The following is a 22,734-nucleotide window of genomic DNA, read 5'->3' as shown; positions in this document are numbered from 1 at the left end:
AGATTGTGCGTACTTTTTTCATCATTTTCCTTGGATTATCTCATGTAATGATCTATATTCTTTCAATTTATATGTGTTGTACGTTCAAATTATCTACATGTTCTAAGTTAACTTTTTAATAGAAATATGGAAAAAACAAATTGAACCCATTCCGTACTACTAGTACCCACATGGGAAGCATGGGTCAATACTATTAAAGATTGTCCTACTTAGTTACACACTCAAGTTACTTTTTCTGTCTTTTATCACTGGTTACAAGAATATTCTACACTGTTGTTTACATACCCGAATTCGATCGTCACTGCTGAAGCCATCTAGCTGATTCAAAAGTTCAAGCATGGTTCGCTGCACCTCTCTATCACCACTCACTTCGCTGTAACAAATACAAAAACTCAGAATCATCGTACAAAAATAACTGCCAGAATGAAGGCACTTGGCCCATGCTTTTGAAGCTAAGATCAAGGGTCTAAAACTTAATCAGAGCACAAACAGACTCATTGGCATCCATGCTAATACCCATCTAGAGAGGGAGAGTGATGCTTCAAGGCACAAAAATTTCAGAGAGAGATGGCGATGCAAGCATATAATCTCCTGCATCTTCAGCTCTCACAAGGATGACACAAGGTAAAGACCAGCACAAATTTGTTTCACTCTTCAAAGACAGACAGTACATCCAGATGATCCAATAAGGCTGTTTCACCATGCACGGTTTCTTTCTTAATTGACTTTTGCACATGGCAAGAAGAGTGCATTGAATAAGAGAAATCGAGAATCAATCATGGTACCTATCAAATCGTTTAGTTCCAATAGCGTCAACTTCATCAATAAAGATAATGCAAGGAGCCTTCTCTTTGGCAAGCTGAAATGCATCTCTAACAAGCTTGGCACCATCTCCAATGAACATCTGTCAGCAAGAAGATACCAGTTTAGGTGGCCTTTACTCAAAACTTTCTTGAAAAATATAGGATAAAGTGAATTCCAACAAAAGATTCATATTTCTAAATATCAAGGATGAGTGGCTTACCTGTACAAGCTGAGGGCCAGCAAGTTTCAGATATGTCGCATCTGTTTGGGCTGCACAAGCACGGGCCATCAACGTCTTGCCAGTCCCAGGAGGGCCATAAAGAAGTACACCTTTCGGCGGGCGTATGCCAAGACTTTGAAATCGTTCCTTGTGTGTCATCGGTAAAACAATCGCTTCCTCAAGTTCTTGAATCTAGGTAAGATGCATCATCAAAAGTCATAATTAAAGCCACTCCAAATAATTATTCACCCTCTCAAAGGTGCATGCCTTCAACGGTCACACAGCAAGCATAAAAATATTCAAGGCTTGAATGGTCACACAGCAGACATAGTTCAAACCTTAATCAAAACCAATATACTGATCTTGAGGCCTGAAAGAGGAAATGGTAACCTTGACTTTTCAGGAGGGAAGGTTTTTATTAGAAACACAACATAGCTTTTGTAGGATGCAACACCTTTGGGGACTGAAGACAGCACTGATTGTGTATTTGGCCAAGACTTCCTGTTGAGGATAACAGCCTGTTTGCAAACCTCATTTTGCCAATGTTATACTGTTTAGGATCAAACTTTCTGTTTTGTTGAGTGGTATATGGATGGGCACCCTGGCATTGGGGCACTAGTGGTGCACTGGAACTGGATGCAAGCAAAGGCCAAGTGTTGGCTCTGGTAGTGGAAAAATGCATGCAAAACAGTATAAGGTTGCGCCCTCGTTATAAAGCAATTTCCATTCTAAGAAGAATTAAATAAACACCGAAATGGGCACCAAGGCATTTGGGGCCAGTGGGTGTCTCGTGTGATGTTTCATTGAGCAGGGGCATTCTAGCCTCCATTCAATTATTTTCGATTTATTTCTAAGTGTTTTTCAGTGGCATTTAATTAATGGAAGTGATTGGGAATGATGCAACGTGCTTGTAGAAGGTGTGAATGCTAAGATAGTTACAGTTTACTGCCCTTTAGTTAGCTGAAGACTAGTTTCAGTGGTTCCATTGCCGGGATCGTCACCATCTTCCTACAGAGTGAGCCCTGGTAGGGTTGGGTGAAGAAAGACCCCATTGCATCCCAATTACACAGCAAGCATGTCACACCGTGGGAGGTCCTTGACTATCTCAGAGCAAGAGGACGACAGGGCGTCAGAGAGTTTTGAGAAGGACCATAGCATCAGCGGGGTGGGGAACAGCCTATGTCTCCTGCACATGCCACTAAGGACTCACAGGATGAGGTAGATGAGCTTGATCCCAATGCCTTTTTCAGGTGCGAATGCAAATTGCCATGTCACAGTTGCAACATACTTTCATAGAAATTATGCAAACTCCTCCTACTAATATTGCTCCTCCTCAAAGCAAAAAGACAGCTCAGAAGAAGTAAAAGAAGCATAAGAAGAGTCACAGGCATGTATCTTTCAGTGGACAGCCACCAGAGATGCCCACAATCACCCCTATGGCGGGTATTGCCAATAATTTTCATTCAACTAATCAAGGACAGCAAGTCCTGAGAGGGAAAGAATGAGGGAGAAGAACAACGGAGAGAGAGAGTGAGAGAGAGGGGTGACACAAAAGATGTGGGTGTGAAGTGTTGAGCCACACCACAAACTCATATAGGTGTCATATCTTTAATAAAAGGGTGGCAATGTGCCTTTACCCCAACAACCTCCCACCTAAAAGCCAATGTGCCTAAAGGGGAGAAAAGAATAAAAATTACAGCAATATACAGTTACTGTATACAAGACCATAAAATAAGAATGGTCTCATCCTAATCCCATGATGTGGCGGCAATGTGCAAACCGCTCTGTAGGCAAGCTCTTAGTGAGCAAATCTGCAGGATTATCATCAGTATGCACCTTCACAAGCTCAAGTCGCTTGTCTTCCAGTACTTCCCTGATGAAATGGTATTTCACATCTATGTGCTTGGTCTTTTGATGAAAGACCGGATTCTTTGCCAACATGATAGCACTCTGACTATCACAATGCAAAACTGGCATATCTCCTGTAATGCCCAAATCTCCCACCAGTCGAGTAAGCCATATTGCTTCCTTGCAAGCCTCAGTGGCTGCAACATATTCAGCTTCAGTGGTTGACAGTGCAACGCATTTCTGCAACCGAGACACCCATGATATAGCACCTCCTGCAAATGTGAAAATATAACCGGTAGTAGACTTCCGGTTATCTGCATTCCCTGCATAGTCTGAATCTGTAAAACTATGCACCAATCCATCCTGCCTACCATAGCATATGCACAAGTCTTTGGTACCCTTGAGATACCTCAAGACACCTTTCACTGCTTCCCGGTGCCGCTTGCCTGGATTTGCCATATACCTGCTGATGACTCCCACCGCAAAAGCAATATCCGGACGGGTGGCAACCATGGCATACATCAGAGAACCAACTGCAGATGCATACGGAACCTTGGCCACTTCAGCCTTATCATCATCTGATCTGGGGCTGTCCTTACTGCTGAGTTTTAAATGTGGAGGCAACGGGGTACTAATAGACTTCCCCCCCTCCATTTTAAACCTCTGCAGTACTTTGTCAATGTACTCCTTCAGTGACACAAACAAAAGTCCCTTGGACCTGTCACGAGTAGTCCGCATGCCAAGAATATGGTTTGCATCACCCAAGTCTTTCATGTCACAAGACTTATGCAGTTGTTTCTTCAAAGTACTAATCTCCTGCTGAGATTTACTGGCAATCAGCATGTCATCCACATATAGAATGAGTAGCATCAAACTCCCATCCTTTGCCCGTTTGGTGTACAAGCAATGATCGGTCTCACACCTATGATACCCTTGGGACTGCATGAAGGCATAAAACTTCTTGTACCATTCTCTTGGCGCCTGCTTGAGTCCATACAAGCTCCTCTTGAGTTTACACACAAGCTCTTTCCCTTCAACAGCATATCCCTCTGGCTGACTCATATAGATCTCATCATGGAGATCTCCGTGAAGAAAAGCAGTCTTCACATCCATCTGACATAAATCCATGTATATATACCTAGATGAATCCAGGAACATTCCCAAACTCATCCTCTAAAAACACGACATAGTGCAGTTTCAATCTCATGAGAGTCGCTCACAAGGTTGAAAACCATAAACTCCATCATGCATAGCAGGGACTAGCTACTATGACATCCCCACTGACGTCATCAGCGCCCAACAGTGGGTGTAGACCATAGTATAAAAATATGCTCTCACACATACAAATCCACACACCCACACATACTTGAGCATCCATTTATACAAAGTCTTCGTACTGAGTTTCTGTCGGCACTCCGGAGGTGAAGGGCAGACTCAGCCATGATGAAGGCTAGCACTAAAGGAGAAGGCTAATCAAAAGGTAGTCCAAAATCTCTTCATTCAAGCTACAACTGCTTGTGAAGTCTAAACATTTTCATTTTAGTCTCTCCTCAACGAGCATCTAAATCTAAATCTAGCTGATAGGGCAACGCACCATTTAAGATAGAAAGAATTATCACAATACCAGCAGGCCGCAACTTGGACGAAAACTTCACAAGGTGAAATTTGCATGTCCGCTAATACGGCAGAAGCATATACCTAGATGAATCCAGGAACATTCCCAAACTCATCCTCTAAAAACACGACATAGTGCAGTTTCAATCTCATGAGAGTCACTCACAAGGTTGAAAACCATAAACTCCATCATGCATAGCAGGGACTAGCTACTATGACATCCCCACTGACGTCATCAGCGCCCAACAGTGGGTGTAGACCATAGTATAAAAATATGCTCTCACACATACAAATCCACACACCCACACATACTTGAGCATCCATTTATACAAAGTCTTCGTACTGAGTTTCTGTCGGCACTCCGGAGGTGAAGGGCAGACTCAGCCATGATGAAGGCTAGCACTAAAGGAGAAGGCTAATCAAAAGGTAGTCCAAAATCTCTTCATTCAAGCTACAACTGCTTGTGAAGTCTAAACATTTTCATTTTAGTCTCTCCTCAACGAGCATCTAAATCTAAATCTAGCTGATAGGGCAACGCACCATTTAAGATAGAAAGAATTATCACAATACCAGCAGGCCGCAACTTGGACAAAAACTTCACAAGGTGAAATTTGCTCATGAGGACATAAATCCATGTCCTCATGAGCAACAAGAGCTAACACTGCTCTCAAAGTAGTCATCTTGACTACAGGGGAAAAGATCTCATCAAAGTCAATGCCCTTCTCCTGCTTAAATCCCTTGGCAAGGTAAAGCATTTGAATCCACTTTGACTTTGTAAACCCACTTGCATGGCAAAACCTTTCTACCTGCAGGTAGCTGCACCAAGTCCCATGTATCATTTTGAAGTAGGGAGTCCATTTCAGATTGCATGGCTTTCTCCCACTTCCTTTTCTCTGTTCTTCCCATAGCTTCCTTGAAGCTGGAAGGCTCACCACAATCTGTCAGCATGATAAAATCAGCCACATTATTGGCTCCTGGAACAAACCTGTCAGGAGGCCGTTGTACACGAGTGCTTCTCCTAACAAAATGTTCTGGATTAGGCTGCTGTCTAGCCTGTTCCTCATGCATGACGGGTGGCTGTACCACCATATTCGGCTGTTCTACAGCCCCATTTGCTGGCATATCCAGTGGTGCATCATTGGCAAAATTATCTGGCTGATTTTCAGCCTGTATACCCTCTTGAACAGGGTTATCTACAGCAGCCTGCTGCTGCATATTAATGGGCATTCTTTGCTGTCCGACATCATCATAAACAACCCTCCTGTATTCCACAGGTTGCACGGGTTCTTTGTGTACACTATCCTCTTTTAAGATGACATCATTGCTGCGTATAATCTTCCGTTTAACGGGATCCCATAACCTGTACCCCATTTCACCTTCGTCACCATAACCCATAAAGATGCATCTGGAAGACTTTGGCTCCAGTTTGGTGCGCAGTTCTTTGCGTATATGAGCAAAGCACTCGCAGCCAAACACACGTAAGTGCTTATATGAAGGTGGCTTGCCAGACCACACCTCCTCTGGCACTTTCAACTCCAAAACCTTGTTTGGCGACCTGTTAATTATGTGAACTGCTGTTTGCACGGCTTCTGCCCAAAAGCCATGGGGCAATGCAGCATAAGACAACATACATCGAACCTTCTCCTGAATAGTTCGATTCATCCGCTCACTCACACCATTTTGAGATGCATTATGAGGGGCTGTGAGTTCCTGTTTAATGCCCTTAGCTTCGCAAAACTGTACAAAAGCATGTGACACATACTCACCCCCATTATCGGATCTGAGGCATTTCAGCCTGCAACCTGTCCGATTCTCAACCTGAGCGACAAACTTCTTGAAAGCATCTAAGGCATCGCTCTTATGCTTCAAGAAATAGACCCACACTTTGCGTGTGGCATCATCAATAAAAGTAATGAAATACTTTGCACCCCCTAGTGATAGCTGTGGCATCTCACACAAATCAGTGTGCACTAGATCAAGCGGTGCTGCACCCCCTAGTGATAGCTGTGGCATCTCACACAAATCAGTGTGCACTAGATCAAGCGGTGCTCTATTTTGGGGAGTTCTCCTCTTATGAGGAGTCATAGAATGCTTGCCAAATATGCAATGATCACAAGTAGGCAAATCTGAAAATGAAAGAGACGGCAGATAACCCAAACGTGACAGTTCTTGCATTCCTTTAACAGACATGTGTCCCAACCGGCTATGCCACAATGAAACCTTTGGCAGCTCGGTTATGGCAACAACATGATTACCTACACTGGAAACATAAAGAGGGTACAAGGTATCACTCTTATAACCCTCAGCCACTACAACCTGGCCATCAGTAATCACCCATTTGGAATCCCCAAATGTGGTGTGGTAACCAATGTCATCCAACAAGCCAGTGCTAATCAAATTTTTCTTGATTTGCGGCACATGGCGAACACCATCAAGCATAAATATGCGTCCATTAGGGAATACTATCTGTATACTGCCAATCCCTGCAATCTGACATGCATAGTTGTTCCCAAGGTGAACAACTCCATGAGTACCTGTGTAGGAAGTAAACCACTCCCTATGAGGAGTAACATGAAAAGAAGCACCTGAATCCAAGAGCCAGGTGTGCATGTCATGGCCGTCAATAACCAATGTATGTGCAATTACAGCAGAAGAGCATAAAACATCATGCCTGTCACTTTCACTGTCTTCTACTGCAACATTCACTGCATCCAAATCATCTGCCTTGGCCTTGCCTTTTCCTTTGCTTCCACTGCCTGCATCCTTTGCCTCAGCCTTCTTGGCTTTCTGATCCCGTATAAACTTGAAGCACTTAGACTTCACATGTCCCTTCTTGCCACAGCAAAAGCATTCAATATCCTTTTTGCCACGGGACTGACTGCGGGATTTGGACTTGCTAGCAGATCTCCCCTTCTGCTGAGTCATGCCTCTTTCTTGTACCTGCAAAGCATTTGAAGACTTGCTGCCCGCATTATTCTTTCTGCTCATCTCCTCCAAGAGAGCTCTCCACATCAGCATATATAAGAGTGACATTTGAATTAGACAGGGTGGTCTTGAAAGTGTCCCAACTCTCAGGGAGGGTACACAACAAGAAAGTAGCCTTGAACTCCTCATCAAGGTTCAACCCCTATGCAATCAGCTGTGTAAAGATGGCATTGAACTCACTCAAGTGTGAGGTCATAGCTGTACCTTCCTTCATGCGAAGATCAACCAGCTTCTTCAACCAATAAACCTTACTGGCTGAACTCTTTTGGGCATACAACTCTGCTAGCCTCTGCCATAGGCCATAAGAGGTCTTTTCAGCCTGAACATTGAACACAAGAGAATCACTGAGAGTAAGCATAATAGCAGCCCTCGCGGACAAATCTAGCTCCTCCCACTCATCATCTGACATCCCAGATGGCTTGACACCCTTCACCCTGATGGGCTTAGAAATCTTCTTTAGCAGAAGTACATTCAAACACTGTTCTGCCCATAATGCATAATTGTGTGCCCCTTCCAATTTCTTTATGTTCAGAATTGATGATTCACTTCCCCCTGATGCCATATCAGATAAGGAAAGTACCTGACTCCCTGTAAGTCAAAAAATGACTGAATAAAATTCTGATTTCTCAGAAAAACCTGCTCTATCAAGAGCCAGGAGCACTCACAATAGTGCTGTTCTTACTGTCAAAAAAAAATCTGCAGCAAAACAGAAAATTTCCCTCCAGTTACTGTGCCTTCTGACACACTGTACCGTGCTCAAATAGGCATAAAACAGTAATTTCAGAATGCTGCAGCTGTTCCACAAGTGCTTTATCAGTGCATCATCAGCTGACGAAGCACAAAACACTGCTGTCCTGGACACTTCTCCCACCTCAGATGAGGTATTGCACTGATTTTATATGCATAAACCACTTGTCATACACTGTTTTGTTCATTGAAAAGAGGCTCCAGACACTTCAGCCTGTCACAAACCTGCAACAGAAAATGGGACAAATCCCAAGCAATCACCCTTCTGCCAAGGGGATAAAAGGCATCTGAAGGTCTCAAACAGTAACTCAAGCAAAATCTGGGCAAAAGCCCCTTGATTTGACACCTGTACCAAGTGAAAAACACCTCAACACTGAGGTAGCATACAAAATACAGCGCTTTCCTGGTACTTTCACCTGACAATGTGATGCATAAACAGCCCTGTGTACACAGTAACAACACAGATCGCAACGTACAAACACTGAAGAGAAAATCTTTTGAGCACTATCAACGATGGACAGTTAGGGACCGAGTAAGCTCGATGCGCCCTGGCCAAGCGTGGCTCAACTGAGATTTTTCAAGGTGTCGTACACAAAATGTGACCTGCAGAAATGTCACTGAATACACTGCGGAAACAAGACCAATGTGGGCACCCTGGCTCCACACTGCCTCAAGGCATACACTGCATGAACTTCCAGGCAAAAGCCCTTTGAAAATGTCACCCAAAAGCTGAGATTTGCACTCAGCAAAAGCATAAAAGCCCTCTGCAAAATCAAGGCATTTGACCTTCCCGAAACAAGATAACTGTGCAACCACCACACACTGTGGTACTAGTCACCTCAAGCACGAGGGACACGAGGGTACTTGCTGTACCTTCAACACACAGTTTTGAGAACTGAACACTCGGGAATGTGAAGAGCAGAGTGCTCTCTCTTTTTCTTCTTCCCCGTAAAGAAAAAATGCCTGATGTACCTGCTGTACCTGCTGTACCTCTGCAGGGTACAAATCCCAAAAAAGAAATTCGAAATGCACCTTCCCTGACGCAGCGACCTCCCTGACGCAGGCTTCCCGACGCAGTCCGTACGGTGGCGTCCGTACAATACGGCCGCCTGTACGGTGTCCGTACAACGGTACGGACGGCCGTACGCCTGTACAACGGCTGTACGAAGGTACACTGGCTGCGCACGCGCAGCTAGCTGCTGCTGCGGCTAAAACTGCCCCGCGCTGCTTGCTATGCCTGCGCGCTGCCCCGCTGCAGCCCGCGTGCTGCCCCGCTGCAGCCCGCGCGCTGCCCCGCTGCTGCCCGCGCGCGCTGCCCTGCTCACCCGCATGCTCTGCCTGCGCTACCCGCTGCGCTGCCCCGCTGTGAGCTCGCTGCTGAGGGCTCGAGGCCCGAGGGGATAGGGAGGGGTAGAGGGAGAGGTAGACAGGAGTGGAGAGGGAGAGGTGAAGGCTCTGATACCAGTTGAGAGGGAAAGAATGAGGGAGAAGAAGAACGGAGAGAGAGAGTGAGAGAGAGGGGTGACACAAAAGATGTGGGTGTGAAGTGTTGAGCCACACCACAAACTCATAGGTTTTATTAGGATTAGGTTTTTCACCTAAGACTGTCTTAAGACAGTCATAGGTGTCATATCTTTAGAATATGCCACAGATGCAAGGAATAGGGCCTAGAATGGTCAATCCAGCTATGGGAGTTGGCAGTAATGCACAGAGTTTGGGCCAGATGATGCCACCTCCTTATTTGCAGCTACCTGTGTATGACAACACTGCACCCGAGGGCAAATTGAAAGACTACAAAGAGGGTGGGGCTGCTGTAAAATTTGAGACATTCAATGGGACTTGGAACAAGCTGAAAGCATTGACTTTTGTGCAACAATTTGATGCTACCTATGCCGGTGGGAACTTCACAGTCCAAGGTCAAGAAGGAAGCCACATTCCTCAAGGGCGATGCACTTCAATGGTTGCTCTTGCAGGGTAAAGCCCCTAACACTTGGGTTGAGTTCAAGCAAGTTTTCTCATCTGCTTGGCTCACCACCACTTTTGAAGTGGATATAATGACAGCATGGCATAAGCTGGATGCCGCGAACTGTAAGAACCTCAAAGAGTACAATAAAAAGTTTTGGGAAGCCTTGCTGCCCGTGAGTTCTTATAGGCGTGTGGAGCTGTTCGAACACATCGAGAAGTATTGTTGTGGGCTGCCAAAGGAAATTTGGGACTACTCCACCAAAACCAGAGTCTCCAATATGTCCCAATTGATAGAAAATGCCACAACAGCTTATGCCCTCTTACAGGGGAAGACTTCGGGCTTCAAGGGCAGCCAACAGGAAGCACAAAAGTTTAGGGGCAGCAAGCAGGGAGGTCACAAGCATTTCCAAAGATTTGAACAGCCCGTCAAGTCTAGATTTGTTGCACGACAGAGGCAAGGATCGCCTCGAAAGAAATTGTCAGAGGAAGAAAAGAAGGCCCTCTATGATGCTAACAAATGTTTCATATGCAAGGAAGAGGGCCACCGAGCACATGAATGCCCACACTGAAAGAGAAAGTTTCCTTCGTCAGATCAGAGTGAGAACAAAGGAGAAAAGAGGGATGACCAGCAGGTAAGAAGCCCAAACCTATTGCTGGTTTTCCAGATGTCACTGGAGCCATACAGGATGTGGATGCCACGGAGTTATGCAAAGCGTGGGGTAAAATATGTGACCAGACCGCTTTATTCTTCTTTGATCCAGGCACGCGAGCCAATTTTCTATCGCCAAAGATGGCTGGAAAATTGGGCATAAGGGCAAATGAGATGGGGCCGCTATGTGACGCAAATATGGCTTGCCCAACGTTGACTCACCGAGGGAAGCCTCATGTTTTGGATGCTAAATTGAAGGGAGAATCCATTGCAGTTGTATCGGCTTTGGCCATTTCAAATGTAATGAAAAAACATATTTCTACGTACTTGGTTTTTGCAACCGAAAAACAGCAAGCAAAAGAAAATCGTAATTTTTCTAAGCTGGATAAAGAGGGGACAGATTTCCTTTTTCAGTTTCATGAATGTTTTTCCGACTCCCTACCACAAGAATTACCCTCAGAACGACCTAAGTACCATGCCATAGATGTAATTCCAGGTAGCAGCCCACCAAACAAGCCTCCTTATAGGGTTGATGCAGCCTAGCAGGAGGAGATAATGAATCAAGTAAAGGATCTCCTGGAGAAGGGGTTAATTCAGCCCAATTCCTCGTCATATTGTTCCCCGGTCTTGCTTGTGCAAAAGAAGGATGCCTCATGGAGAATGTGCATAGATTATAGGGCTCTGAATAAGATAACCATTAAGAACAGATTCCCGATACCCAGGATTGATGATATCTTGGATAGGTTGGAGGGGTATGTTCAGTTGCATAGAGTTGAAGAGTGGCAACCATCAAATCAGGATACGACCTAAGGATGTGCATAAGACAGCTTTAAGGACCACATTTGACTTGTATGAATTTCTTGTGATTCCATTTGGGTTGACTAATGCACCTACCACCTTCAATCGGACGATGGACACAATCTCCAGAGAGCATAGAGCTTTTGTCGGGACATTCTTTGATGACATCATAGTGTTTTCTAAGAACGAGGCGGAGCACAAAGAGCACTTCACAATTGTTTTTGCAAAGCTCAGGAAGCATAAGTTGCTGATTAATGCCAAGAAGAGTGAATTTTTCATGCACGAGATCCACTTTTTGGGGCACATAATCTCTAAGGATGGAGTCAGGATGGATCTTGCCAAAGTGGAGGCCATACGGGAGCTGTCATACATGCTCTATCTACTTGGAAGCATTACCTCTTAGGTGCTGATTTTTATGTCTAGACGGATTACCAATCCTTGAGGTATTTTCTCACTTAGAGAAAGCTGTCATAAAAGCACATGCGGTGGGCAAACTTCCTTTCGATGTTTCATTTTCAGATTGTGCATGTGCCTGGCAAGAAGAATGTCGTTGCAGATGCACTTTCCAGGAAGTCCACTCCTGATGCAGTGTCAAAGAAACTGCAAGTTTCAGCTGTCACCATTGCATACCACAATGAACTTGATGCCATGAAGGATCAGTATGCCAATGATGATGATTTTGCAAGGATTTAGATCAGCTCGTTGAGGGAGCTCAACATGAGCACTATACGCTTAAGGATGGATTTCTGATGATGACTTTGTGTCACAAAGGAATTGAGCCCAAAGGTTTTGATGGAGAGTCATGCCCCACCATATGCAGGACATCGAGGCATTGAAGCCACAATCAAAAGTGTGCAGCACTTCTTCTATTGACCCACTTTGAGAAAGGATGTAGAGGCTTATGTCAAGACATGCATCACTTGCCAGAAAGTAAAGTATGATAGGCAAAAGCTAACAGCATTGCCCATTCCGGATAGACCCTGGCAAAGCATTGCAATGGACTTCATTTTCGATCTACCTCGTACACCATCAGGACATGATGGAATTTGGACCATAATTTGCAGATTCAGCAAGCAGGCCCACTTTATTCCAGTGCGGAAGAAAATTACAGCAGATCAGATGGTGAGATTATTTATGTCTCATATTTTCAAGCACCACAGGTGTCACGGGGAAGTGGTGGTGATGGTGAAGTGTCTAAACTAACTGTCACTGAATTTGGCCTAGGGTACGAGGCTAGGGGGCTTAGTTAATGCCCAAAAGGTACCTATGATTTTATGTGCAACAAGTGCAACTCTTGGTGCTATTAGAGTGGTTTCATTTTCTAAGGTCATTGGTTTGGTTCAGTGGGGTCATCCTTTAAAAACTGACCCCCTAGAGATCCTTCAAAATAGGGTCATTGGTTCCTTTGCACTAGGGTCATGGTGTGCCATCTGACCCCCTAGGTGCATTAAAAATCCCACGCCTCATTTTGCCTAGGTGTCTGCTGGTGGCCTATCTGCTTGCCTTGTGTCACCCCTGGAAGCCCCTGGAAGGCCCTGGATCCCTTCCTTGTCTTTCCTTTCTATTTTGAGACTTCACCCCTATGAGAGCAGCCTCATTCTCTTCATGGCGGATTTCTGCAGCTCTCACTGGTCTACTTGTGATTATGCATGTCTACTGAAAGGAACCAAGGTAATAGCACTGGGAGTTGGTCACTAGCACAGCCACGGGTTGGCGTTGTACTCGGTTGCACCTGCGGGTGAGCTCTTGAAGGGAGTCCCTTTGTATCTTTGAGCTAACCAGTTTAAATAAATAACGCAAGGGGCGTCAAGTGTTGGGGCCAACAGGTGTCACTCTCTATGTTTCTAAGTAGGGGCAGCATTCTAGCCTCCCTTGGCTTGAATGGTTCCATGATGCAGCGCAGTGAAGTTCTATGTTTTGAGTTTTGTTTGTGAACAAAGGCAATCAATTAAGTTGGCTGTATTTTCATCTTTGTGAGATAGTAGAGACAGATACACTGCCCTTAGTGTTCTAAGGCCAGTTACAACAGGATGCCTCAATCTATTCTATTGTCAGTGATCACAACACCCGTATGACCAGCCTTTTCTAGAGAGGTTTGTTTGAGAACATGGGCACTACGCTGAATTTTTCATCTTCTTTCCACCCCCAGTCAGATGGACAGTCAGAAGAGGCAAACTCTACTGCCCTTGATCTTCTCAAATGTTATGTTTCAGATCAGCAAACAAAATGGGAGCAATTTTTGCCACTGATTGAGTTGCCTACAACAATACCGTGCATTCTTCCACAAGGAAAGCATCCTTTGAAATTGTGGAAGGCTGACGAAAGGTACCACCCATTTTGCAACCAAAGAGAAGATCTTCGAAGCGCACAGATTTGTGGAAAGCTTAGATGCAGCCTATCAAAAGGTAAAAACAGCCCTCCATAAAAGTCAGGAGAAGCATTAAAGAGCAGCTGTCACGAGGGCAAAGTTTTCCCTTAAACTTTTTCACTTTTTTCTCTTTTCCTTTGCTCCCCGGTTTGGTCCCCTACCGGGATCCCAAAGTACCCGCTGGATCTCTTGGATTTTGCAACTGCCTTGCTGACTATACTCCCCCCGGAACCCAAAAACTTTGATTTCTCATAAGGTGCTGGCGGAGTCATCGAAGTAACATCCGCCAATCCCTAGTCGGCATCGTTTATACATAAGCACCAACGTGCATTAGTCTTTAAAAACGATGATTGGATGTTTCTGTGTTTTCAGAAAGCAAAACTTAGGCGGATGAAAGGCAAGGATAAGGTATACACAAAACTGAAAATGCGGCACTATGGCTCTTTCCAAGTCTTGCAAAAGATAAATGATGTAGCTTACATGCTGAAGCTACCACACCATTGGACAATTCACAATGCCTTTCATGTGAGTTTGTTGAAGCCTTTCCAGGGAGATGTGCCAAAAGATACGCTTGATGAGAAACAGCCTGAAGTGGAGGAACTTGATGAGATTTTGGTTCCGGAACAGATTCTGGCACACCGTAAAAGGACAGTCAGAGGTAGAGTTTCCAGAAGGTATCTAGTCAAATTTCAAAACTACTCAGCACTCGATGCCAAGTGGATGGAGGAAGGTGAACTGGCAGATTCACCTAGGGTATTGCAACTCTACCTGGAAGCATTTCAGCTCGAGCCCACTATGGCACAGGCTCATTCAGGCTCAGCAGAGTAGAGGTCTTGATGGAAGCTTATTGCTTTGCATTTTGTTGTTTGGAGTTCTTTCTGGGCATGACACACTGTAAGTAGATACCCAGTCACAGAGGGTATGCCTGGTTGGTGCTAGGGGAACAGATTGGTGCCTTGAAGTAATTTGAGCAATTCTGGGGATTTGCACTGATGCCTTTGTCACAGTCAAGTGACACAGTTGTTGAGTTATGCCTTAGCCTTGACCCTGGCATTGGGGTACCAGTGGTGCAATGGAACTGGATGCAGGCTGAGGCCAAGTGTTGACTCTGGTAGTGGAAAAATGCAAGCAGAACAGTATAAGGGTGCGCCCTTGTTGTAAAGCAATTTCCATTCTCAGAAGAATTAAATAAATACCGAAAGTGGCGCCAAGGCATTTGGGGCCAGTGGGTGTCTCGTGTGATGTTTCGTTGAGCAAGGGCATTCTAGCCTCCATTCAGTTATTTTCAGTTTATTTCTAAGTGTTTTTCGGTGGCAGTTAATTAATGAAGTGATTGGGAATGATGCAACATGGCTGTAGAAGGTGGGAATGCTAAGATAGTCATGGTTTACTGCCCTTTAGTTAACTGAAGGCCGGTTTCAATAGGCAGCCCTTTGTACTCATTAAATCTCTGACATAGAATTTCAATTTCAGGACTCATTAAATCAATAGGCAGCCCTTTGTACTCATTAGATCTCTGACATAGAACTTCAATTTCAAGACTCGTAATTTTTGAACTGCTCCCTGTGGAGGATCGTTCACTTTATTAACTCTCTCTCCATATATATAGTGAGCCCTAATAGCAGATGCCTTAAATCCCTCAGGATTGGGCAGATGCTCAAATTTATCATCTGAATCAGGAGCTGCTTCAAGGGCAGTCTCTATGGGTCTCTTCAATCTCTATGGCTCTCTTCCCTTGTTGAATTTGGCCTCTCTTAAGATGATCAAGCCCTTTGTTCATAGTTTGATCCATTGAGCTTGATTTAATTAGCCAAATCCCTAAATTCTTGAAGCATAGGGCCCAAACAACTTCAAATTAACTCCTCCTGACTTGACTGAATCTGATCTTGATGAAACCTGATTGTTGCCCTCAAGCACTGAAGCTTCAGCCTGCTCTCCTACTACTGATCCCAATCCCAACATTGAAATGCCACCAGCCCTAATTTAGTCGTCAACTATTTCTCCCTCCATCCTAGGGTCTGAATCAATGAATACTTGCCTTCTCGACTGGTTTCCAGACTCACTGTTCTGATCCCACAACTCAATAATTCCCTCAATTTAGAGGATGTACTGGATATGATGGAGCATAAGCAGAGAATACATTACTGGAGATCAGCTGGGACGTATAATCTTGCAAAGACAAAACATTGACGGATATAAGCGATATGTTTGTGTCTCCAAGAATAAACTGGCAACTACAATGAATTTGTTGGATTTTGCACAAAAATTGATGTCCACGTGCCAACTTGAGTTGGGACAAGTGGACACATCACAAAAGGCTACTTAAGGGCTCGAAGCTTGCACAAGCATCTCCGAAAGCTGGGTGGAAATCATGGATTGGCCTTGGGTTCAATTTGTTAATCCAATAGCATGGCAGCCATTGCCGCATGTTCAGATTTGCAATTTTGTGCTGCAATGTTTCATTAGATGACCAAGCTATCTCATTTAGGTTGCAAGCAAACATGTAGCCAAAAGCTTGTCATAGCTAGGTTTCCAGGTCACATTTTGTTTTAAAATTGTGACTTGCCTTTTGTAGTGAGGAGCTATGGAATAGCTTGGATGACAAGCAAAGGCTACTTTTTTGGAACAAAAATATGCAAGTCCATGTTGATCTGACAAAAGTGAGCAATTCCAATATTTACTTTTACGGGTGCATGGGGATAGGGATATTCTAACCAAAAATCGTGACTTTGGGCTAGGAATGCCACCCAAACCATGCTCCAAAACAGCCCACTCCTACACCGAATGCCTATGGCTAACTCGAGATGTAACACTATTTGCCTTCAGGTCCAGATTACTGACAGAAACTCAGCTCAAAGATATATGCACAAATGGATGTTCAAGATGGAGTGGGTGTATTATCTGTATCTTTTTTATGTGGTCTACACCCACCCTTTGGCATTGATGACGTTGATGGGGATGCCATAGTAGCTAGTCCATGCTATAGTTTTCAACCCTGAAACTGCACTATCTTGTGTTTTCAGAGGATGAGTTTGGGCATGCTCTTGGATTTATCTAGACACATAGACGAGTAGGGCTTAGGGTTGAGGCCGGAAGAATCTTGACTCCATATTGATCTAAGAATTCAAATGCAGTCTAGCCAAGCGATGGCAACAACACAATGTTTGGACTAGAGCTAGCATGGACCGTCTAGATCCTTCCAAGAGGGATTCTCTTGGAAAAGGAAGGCTATTCCAAGAAAAGGACTCTTTAGGGCACCCCTTGCATTTATAATTATCCACCAATTTGGTTCCCCGTATAGGTGTATGACAAAGTGTATCCTTGGTTGAAGGTTTCCTTATTTTAAAGTTTCCATTGTTACACGTTATGACAAAGAGTGAACAAATTCTTGAAAGTGGTCAACCCAAGGCTCAAACTTAGGACCCTGACGGGAAAAAAATACAATGTAAGATGTTCTTACTCAAATTGGTTACCCTGAGTTAGCACCCATGGCCCCAAAAAAATATGTATAATATTACTTATTCCACACATTTTTAACTTAACAAAAAAGTAAAGTTACTATTACCAGCCTACAAAAGCACACGGGACAAACATGCATAGCAAAAGCAGACTACCTTCACACTTTAATACGTGATTAAATTAGTCACGAACATCCTAACTCTTGCAGCACTTTTAGGTGAAGAGTGAGGGCATCCAATGACTTAAAATGCCCCTACAAATAGTAATTGTACCATTCCCACATTTTTTATCGACACATATATTTATTTTTTGATAATTTATCCCAAAAATGGAAATGACATACAATGTGATTAACGATCCAAAACATAGACGTGTGGAAAAAGTTAAAGCAAAAAAAACTAAGTGTGCACATAAATCCATTACCCTAGCTCTCAATCACGTGACCCACCACATTACCAAAAGCCACAACCTAGATGCATGTATATCTATCCTCTAAACCATCCAAGGTTTTGAAGTTCTCTATTGAAGAATTTTTTGTGCATTTTAACAAGGGAAGAGGGCAAGGAGTTATGTCATTCAAATGCTATAAACTGAAGGATATACCAAAACATCACAAGAGGGGTTTCAAACATAGCCTTATAAACGAAATACCGATAAACAAGCAAACACAAACTATATGAATGACACAAACCAACAGATACCTGCTTATCAAGACCTCCAATATCACCATAATCCTCTGTAGGCTTTTCATCAACTTCCATAGCTTTCACTCGTGAATCATACTCGGAAGGTAGAGTATCTAAGATTAAGTAGCTATCCTTATTCACCCCAACCAAATCCCCAGGCTTTAGAGTATCGGGGTCCACAAGACCAACCACTGGTAGAAATATAGTCTGCAAACACCCACCAAGTTGTTAGCTCAAGTTGAACAAGACCGCATGACATGAAAAACATTCATCACTTTGATCATTATACTGAAAAACAAGCCATGACAAAAAATGAATGCCTTAAGAAGGTATAGGACAAGATGGCAAGGTTCCGAGAAAGTAGTTCAAAGGAAGGGAGAGAAAAGGGAGAATGAGCAGAAGATAGCATTAAAAATGAGAGTATTCACATGCATGGATGTCCATGACCATGTGTGTGAGACCAAGAAAAAGTAAATCATGTTTAAAAACACCCTTCATGTAGGTGTTTCTAGTGCCAAGCTGAAAATATTGAAGGAAATACACTCCACGTGTCACGAGTTAATCATGTCTTATATCATCCATAAGTAATGACAAGTTTTACTTCATTATGCTCAATAAGTACTACGCATATCCGATTTGTTGGAAAGGTCGCCTCCCCATATGTAAGCCCCCAAATGAGGAGAGCGTGGGGGAGGGAGACCTAGGGCAGAAGATGCCCAGAGAAGAGAGGGGGCTGCCACATGGGCAGCACCTCACAAGAGAAGAAGGCTGCAACAGATGGCGCGAACTACAGTGCAGATGGCGGGGCATCCAAATGATGGAGTGGGCCTGGAAGTGGGCAGATCAGAGTGGCGCAGCAGAGGCGGGACAGAGCAGCACATGGGTCGGCCAGGAGAGAGGCTGGTTGGGCTGCTTTGATGCAGCCAACCAGGCCTTATATAGGGCTGACCTAGGGGCTGGGCCCTTGCCTAGATTGGAGGGCCAAAAGCCCTAAAAGTGTGGGCCATAAAGGCCTAGTTTTGTGAGCCCTTAAAGGGCTGGACCAGCAGCAGACTGATCACCCAGTATGAGGCTGGCTGGTCAGTTTTCTCAGCAGGCCTTAGGGCCTATATAAGGAGAGGCTCTTGGCCTCATTTCAGCATCCAGCAAGTCAGCAAACAGAGGAGCAGCAGGAGCAGCAGAAGCCTGATCTTTGGGCCTACATCCAGGAGGCAAAGCAGGGCCAGAGTTGCTGCAGGCTGAGCTCACTTGGGGCTGAGCCTAGGCTGTCTACTAGGGCAGCAAGGTGCTGAGATCTTTGGACCGAAAGTCTACTTACGCTCGAGGTGGAGCACGCGGGCTCGAGTCTAGAGATAGCCAGCTGATAGGAGAAGGACCTTGTGGTAAGATCAGAGGACCACACCATTGGTGGGACTCTGGATCTATCTCTTTTGTATTCTGTCATAGTTTTGGACGGAAATATATATTTTGGTGGTTTCTCTATCTGGCTGGTTCATTGTCTATTGATGAGTCTGCACACCTATTTTATGCACATTAAGTAAAGAAGTTTGTGATTCCACACACCCCACACCACAGTGTGTGAGCTCCTGGCATTACTATGAGTCTTCTGCTGTACAAACCCTCTGTTGGGTCTTTTCTGACACGATTATGAGTCCTTCAGCACATTAGCATGTATCTTTGGATACATAATTAAAATCTTTACTTATTTGAGGACAGTAAAAAAATAAAGTAATCCAAACAAATATTTTTCTTTACATTGTTACAGCTCAACTTGCAAAAGGTCAAGATTATTTTGTCAATATGAAGTATCCACCGATAAACCCTAGAGATATGTGAGATTGCTCGCTAGTACGAATATCATGTCTTTTTTCAATTATGAAGCTGTGATGCTCAAATTTTCCTTTTAACAATTTAAAAACGTACTTCAGTTTGGAGAAGCTAACTTGGAGTCAATCCGCTATGTGGAAATAGATGGGGGTTGCTAGAAGCCTGTTTTGATGCTTTTGTGTTCCATTGCTGGCCCAACTTGTTTCATAGATCGGTGGCCAACTCTTCCATGTTTAGCACCTCGGGCATCATGCTTCCATCCTTAGTTACCTCTAAGGTTGAATCCTTTGTCGTTGGGACATATCAGAAGAAGCTAAGGATTTTTCCTTTTGGAGCTTCTCCCTCATGTTATCCCCAAGGTGTATTGCCGTCTTGCTACATAGCTCGAATGAGGTGGGATTTATAGCAAACAATGATCATTCAACTTAGCATCCCCTAGCCCTATGAGGAAGTGTGGTAGAAGCTGCGCATCACTCATCCTCTCGTGGGGTTCACATCGCGAGTTCATATGTTTAATCCAGGCAATATAGTCTCTCGAAGACTCGGTCTCCTTTTGCCTCACCTCATAAAGGGTTAATCGGGCTCCACTTGGGACCACTACAATGAAAGATTTACGCAATGTGTCCCAATTTATTTTCTCGGCTAAACCTTTTTTGCAATAATATCCCCCACCTTTGTAGCTAAAAAATGTTGGGGATGATAATGGTTCAAGATACTTAGCAATTTCACTGCACTTGAATGGCATTTCATTTACATCAATGTAAAGTGGCTAAAAATGTTCGAGATAATCATGGTTCAAGAAGCTTAGCAACTTCAGTGCAACTTGAATGGCATTTCAGTTACATCAATGGAAAGTACCTATAAGATGTTGGGATGATCATTGTTCAAGAAGCTTAGCAATTCAGTGCACTTGAATGGCATTTCAGTTACATTAAAGGAAAGTAAAGGCAAAAAAAGACCATTTAGAGGAAGATTACATTCAGTAAACGACATGAACGCACACGACCAAGCTCACACAAAAAAATCAAGCACCTGGAATTTAGATGCATCATAGGCTTTCAAACACATTCGACTTAAAAGTGATAAAATGAGAGCATGGCTTGGACTGGTCAATCATCTTGACAACTTGAGCGATATACCCAGAAATACTTCTTAAATCCTTAGTTGAATGATTTTTATACACGTTAAATATGCTAATGATCAGTTCAGGGAAAGCAGTCATTACTTGACGTGTCGAAGTTTTCAGCACTACACATTTGCCTTTCCTCTGAGAATCAAGATCGACGTTTGCACCATCCTCCTCTGCTTCATCTTCGGGACTCACGTCCAGAATCTGATGAGCAAGAAAAAACAGGCCACCGTGAAAATGTTACGCTTGCACATAAAGCATCGTGTACGAACCGTCCTATAAACAGGTTTGGGATCAATTACCTCCACGACATTGCCAACAAGATAAGGAAGTTGTTTATTAAGCTTTATCTTTTCCTGGTTCTCTTTAGTCTTCTCTCGGATAGCATCTAGCTCCAAGGTGAGGCGTTGGCTCTCATCCTGCACACAGGCGACAGAATACGTTATGACGACGACAGAAGGCAGGCAAAAGGACGACAAATGCTCTGCAAGAAAAGAGATTCACAAAAAAATACCTTGAGTATGCGAATTTCGTGGTCGAGGAGGCGGCTACCGCGAGTTAGGTCATCGGTGGACATGGAAGCCAATTCATCATTCGCGTCATCGAAGATATCAGCCTCGCTGATGGAAAGGGCCATGAGAGGAGATTGGGAAGGGCGATGGCAACTCAGATCAGAGACCTAGCGAGCTGCAGCTGCATCTGCCTTTGCTTCAACGAAAAAATCAGGACCAGAAAAACAAGCAACAATTTACTCGCCCTTTTATTTATATCCCTTTTATACCAAGCTTGCTTCCCTTTCAAGTCTTTCTTTCGGCTCGGAACCAATAGGAGGCAATTTTTCTACGATGTCCTATTTTTTAGTCCCTTTTCTTAGCTACTTTGTTGGGTCTCCCTCCTTCTAGGATTCCAAGGATTTTGGCCAAGAATCTTTGTTTCAGTTGATTCATAGTGAGGTCTTATGAGTTGCAAATTTGCATTCCTTTTAATTTGTGAGTTTGACTTAGAAACTTTATCTTTGTTGCCATGTTCTTACAAACTCTAGTAGTTGGGCTCCCTTGGCAAATAATGGGCTTCTCTTCATTAGGGAATAAAAAAGCATCCCAAATGGCATAGGCAATGACATAACAAGAGAGGGAAAAAAGCAAGCGAGAGAGCACATAAGGTCTCAAGTTCTTAATAGTATAATTCAGACAAAGGGAGGGACTTTCAAATGTATTTCTTCCATATTTCAAAAGGCCGGACTACAAGGCATATCAAAATGGTCGATTTCCAACATTTTTAGGTCCCATGACATAAGGCCTTTACTACCTACCACACTACCCCAACTTTGTCAAAAACTCACTATCTTGTAAGTTGTAAAAGAGACAAGCCTTATTTGCTTAACCATCTTAAAACTACCTCGCTTATGTTGTGATTTCACATGAGTGGGTTTTATTAACTCTAATATTTCCTTCCAAGTGAGCTTGAGAATGCCATACTAGTTGCGTATGGTCCACATACCAACAAATCAATAGAATAAAGATGCCTGATCCAATTTACATTATACTAACCTTGACCCATGGCCAAGATTTGCATATGAATCGTATAACATTATCTCCCACTTCTTTAACACTATACCCAACTACCAGGCCTTAG

The 22,734-nt window shown here is 43.8% G+C and overlaps 1 protein-coding gene across 1 annotated transcript in view; it reads right to left on the bottom strand.

The window, feature by feature from the left end:
• Positions 1–21,877, bottom strand: part of LOC147888030 (26S proteasome regulatory subunit 6A homolog B) — a 54,987-nt gene extending 33,110 nt beyond the window's left edge. Inside the window, exons 1-7 of the mRNA XM_087393196.1 lie at positions 21,614–21,877; positions 21,402–21,518; positions 21,196–21,303; positions 18,159–18,350; positions 1,025–1,216; positions 786–904; positions 286–373 (exon numbers count right to left, since the gene is read on the bottom strand). Of these exons, the coding sequence (XP_087249322.1) occupies positions 286–373; positions 786–904; positions 1,025–1,216; positions 18,159–18,350; positions 21,196–21,303; positions 21,402–21,518; positions 21,614–21,736 (939 nt within the window). The 5' untranslated portion in view covers positions 21,737–21,877. The remainder of the gene's footprint in view (positions 1–285; positions 374–785; positions 905–1,024; positions 1,217–18,158; positions 18,351–21,195; positions 21,304–21,401; positions 21,519–21,613) is intronic.
• Positions 21,878–22,734: the final 857 nt, after the last annotated feature.

Source organism: Dipteris shenzhenensis, chromosome 22 (assembly GCF_047967505.1).
Source record: "Dipteris shenzhenensis isolate YYH24624 ecotype China chromosome 22, Dip_SZ_1.0, whole genome shotgun sequence".
NCBI lineage: Eukaryota > Viridiplantae > Streptophyta > Polypodiopsida > Gleicheniales > Dipteridaceae > Dipteris > Dipteris shenzhenensis.
This window is presented reverse-complemented; position numbering and strand designations above follow the sequence as displayed.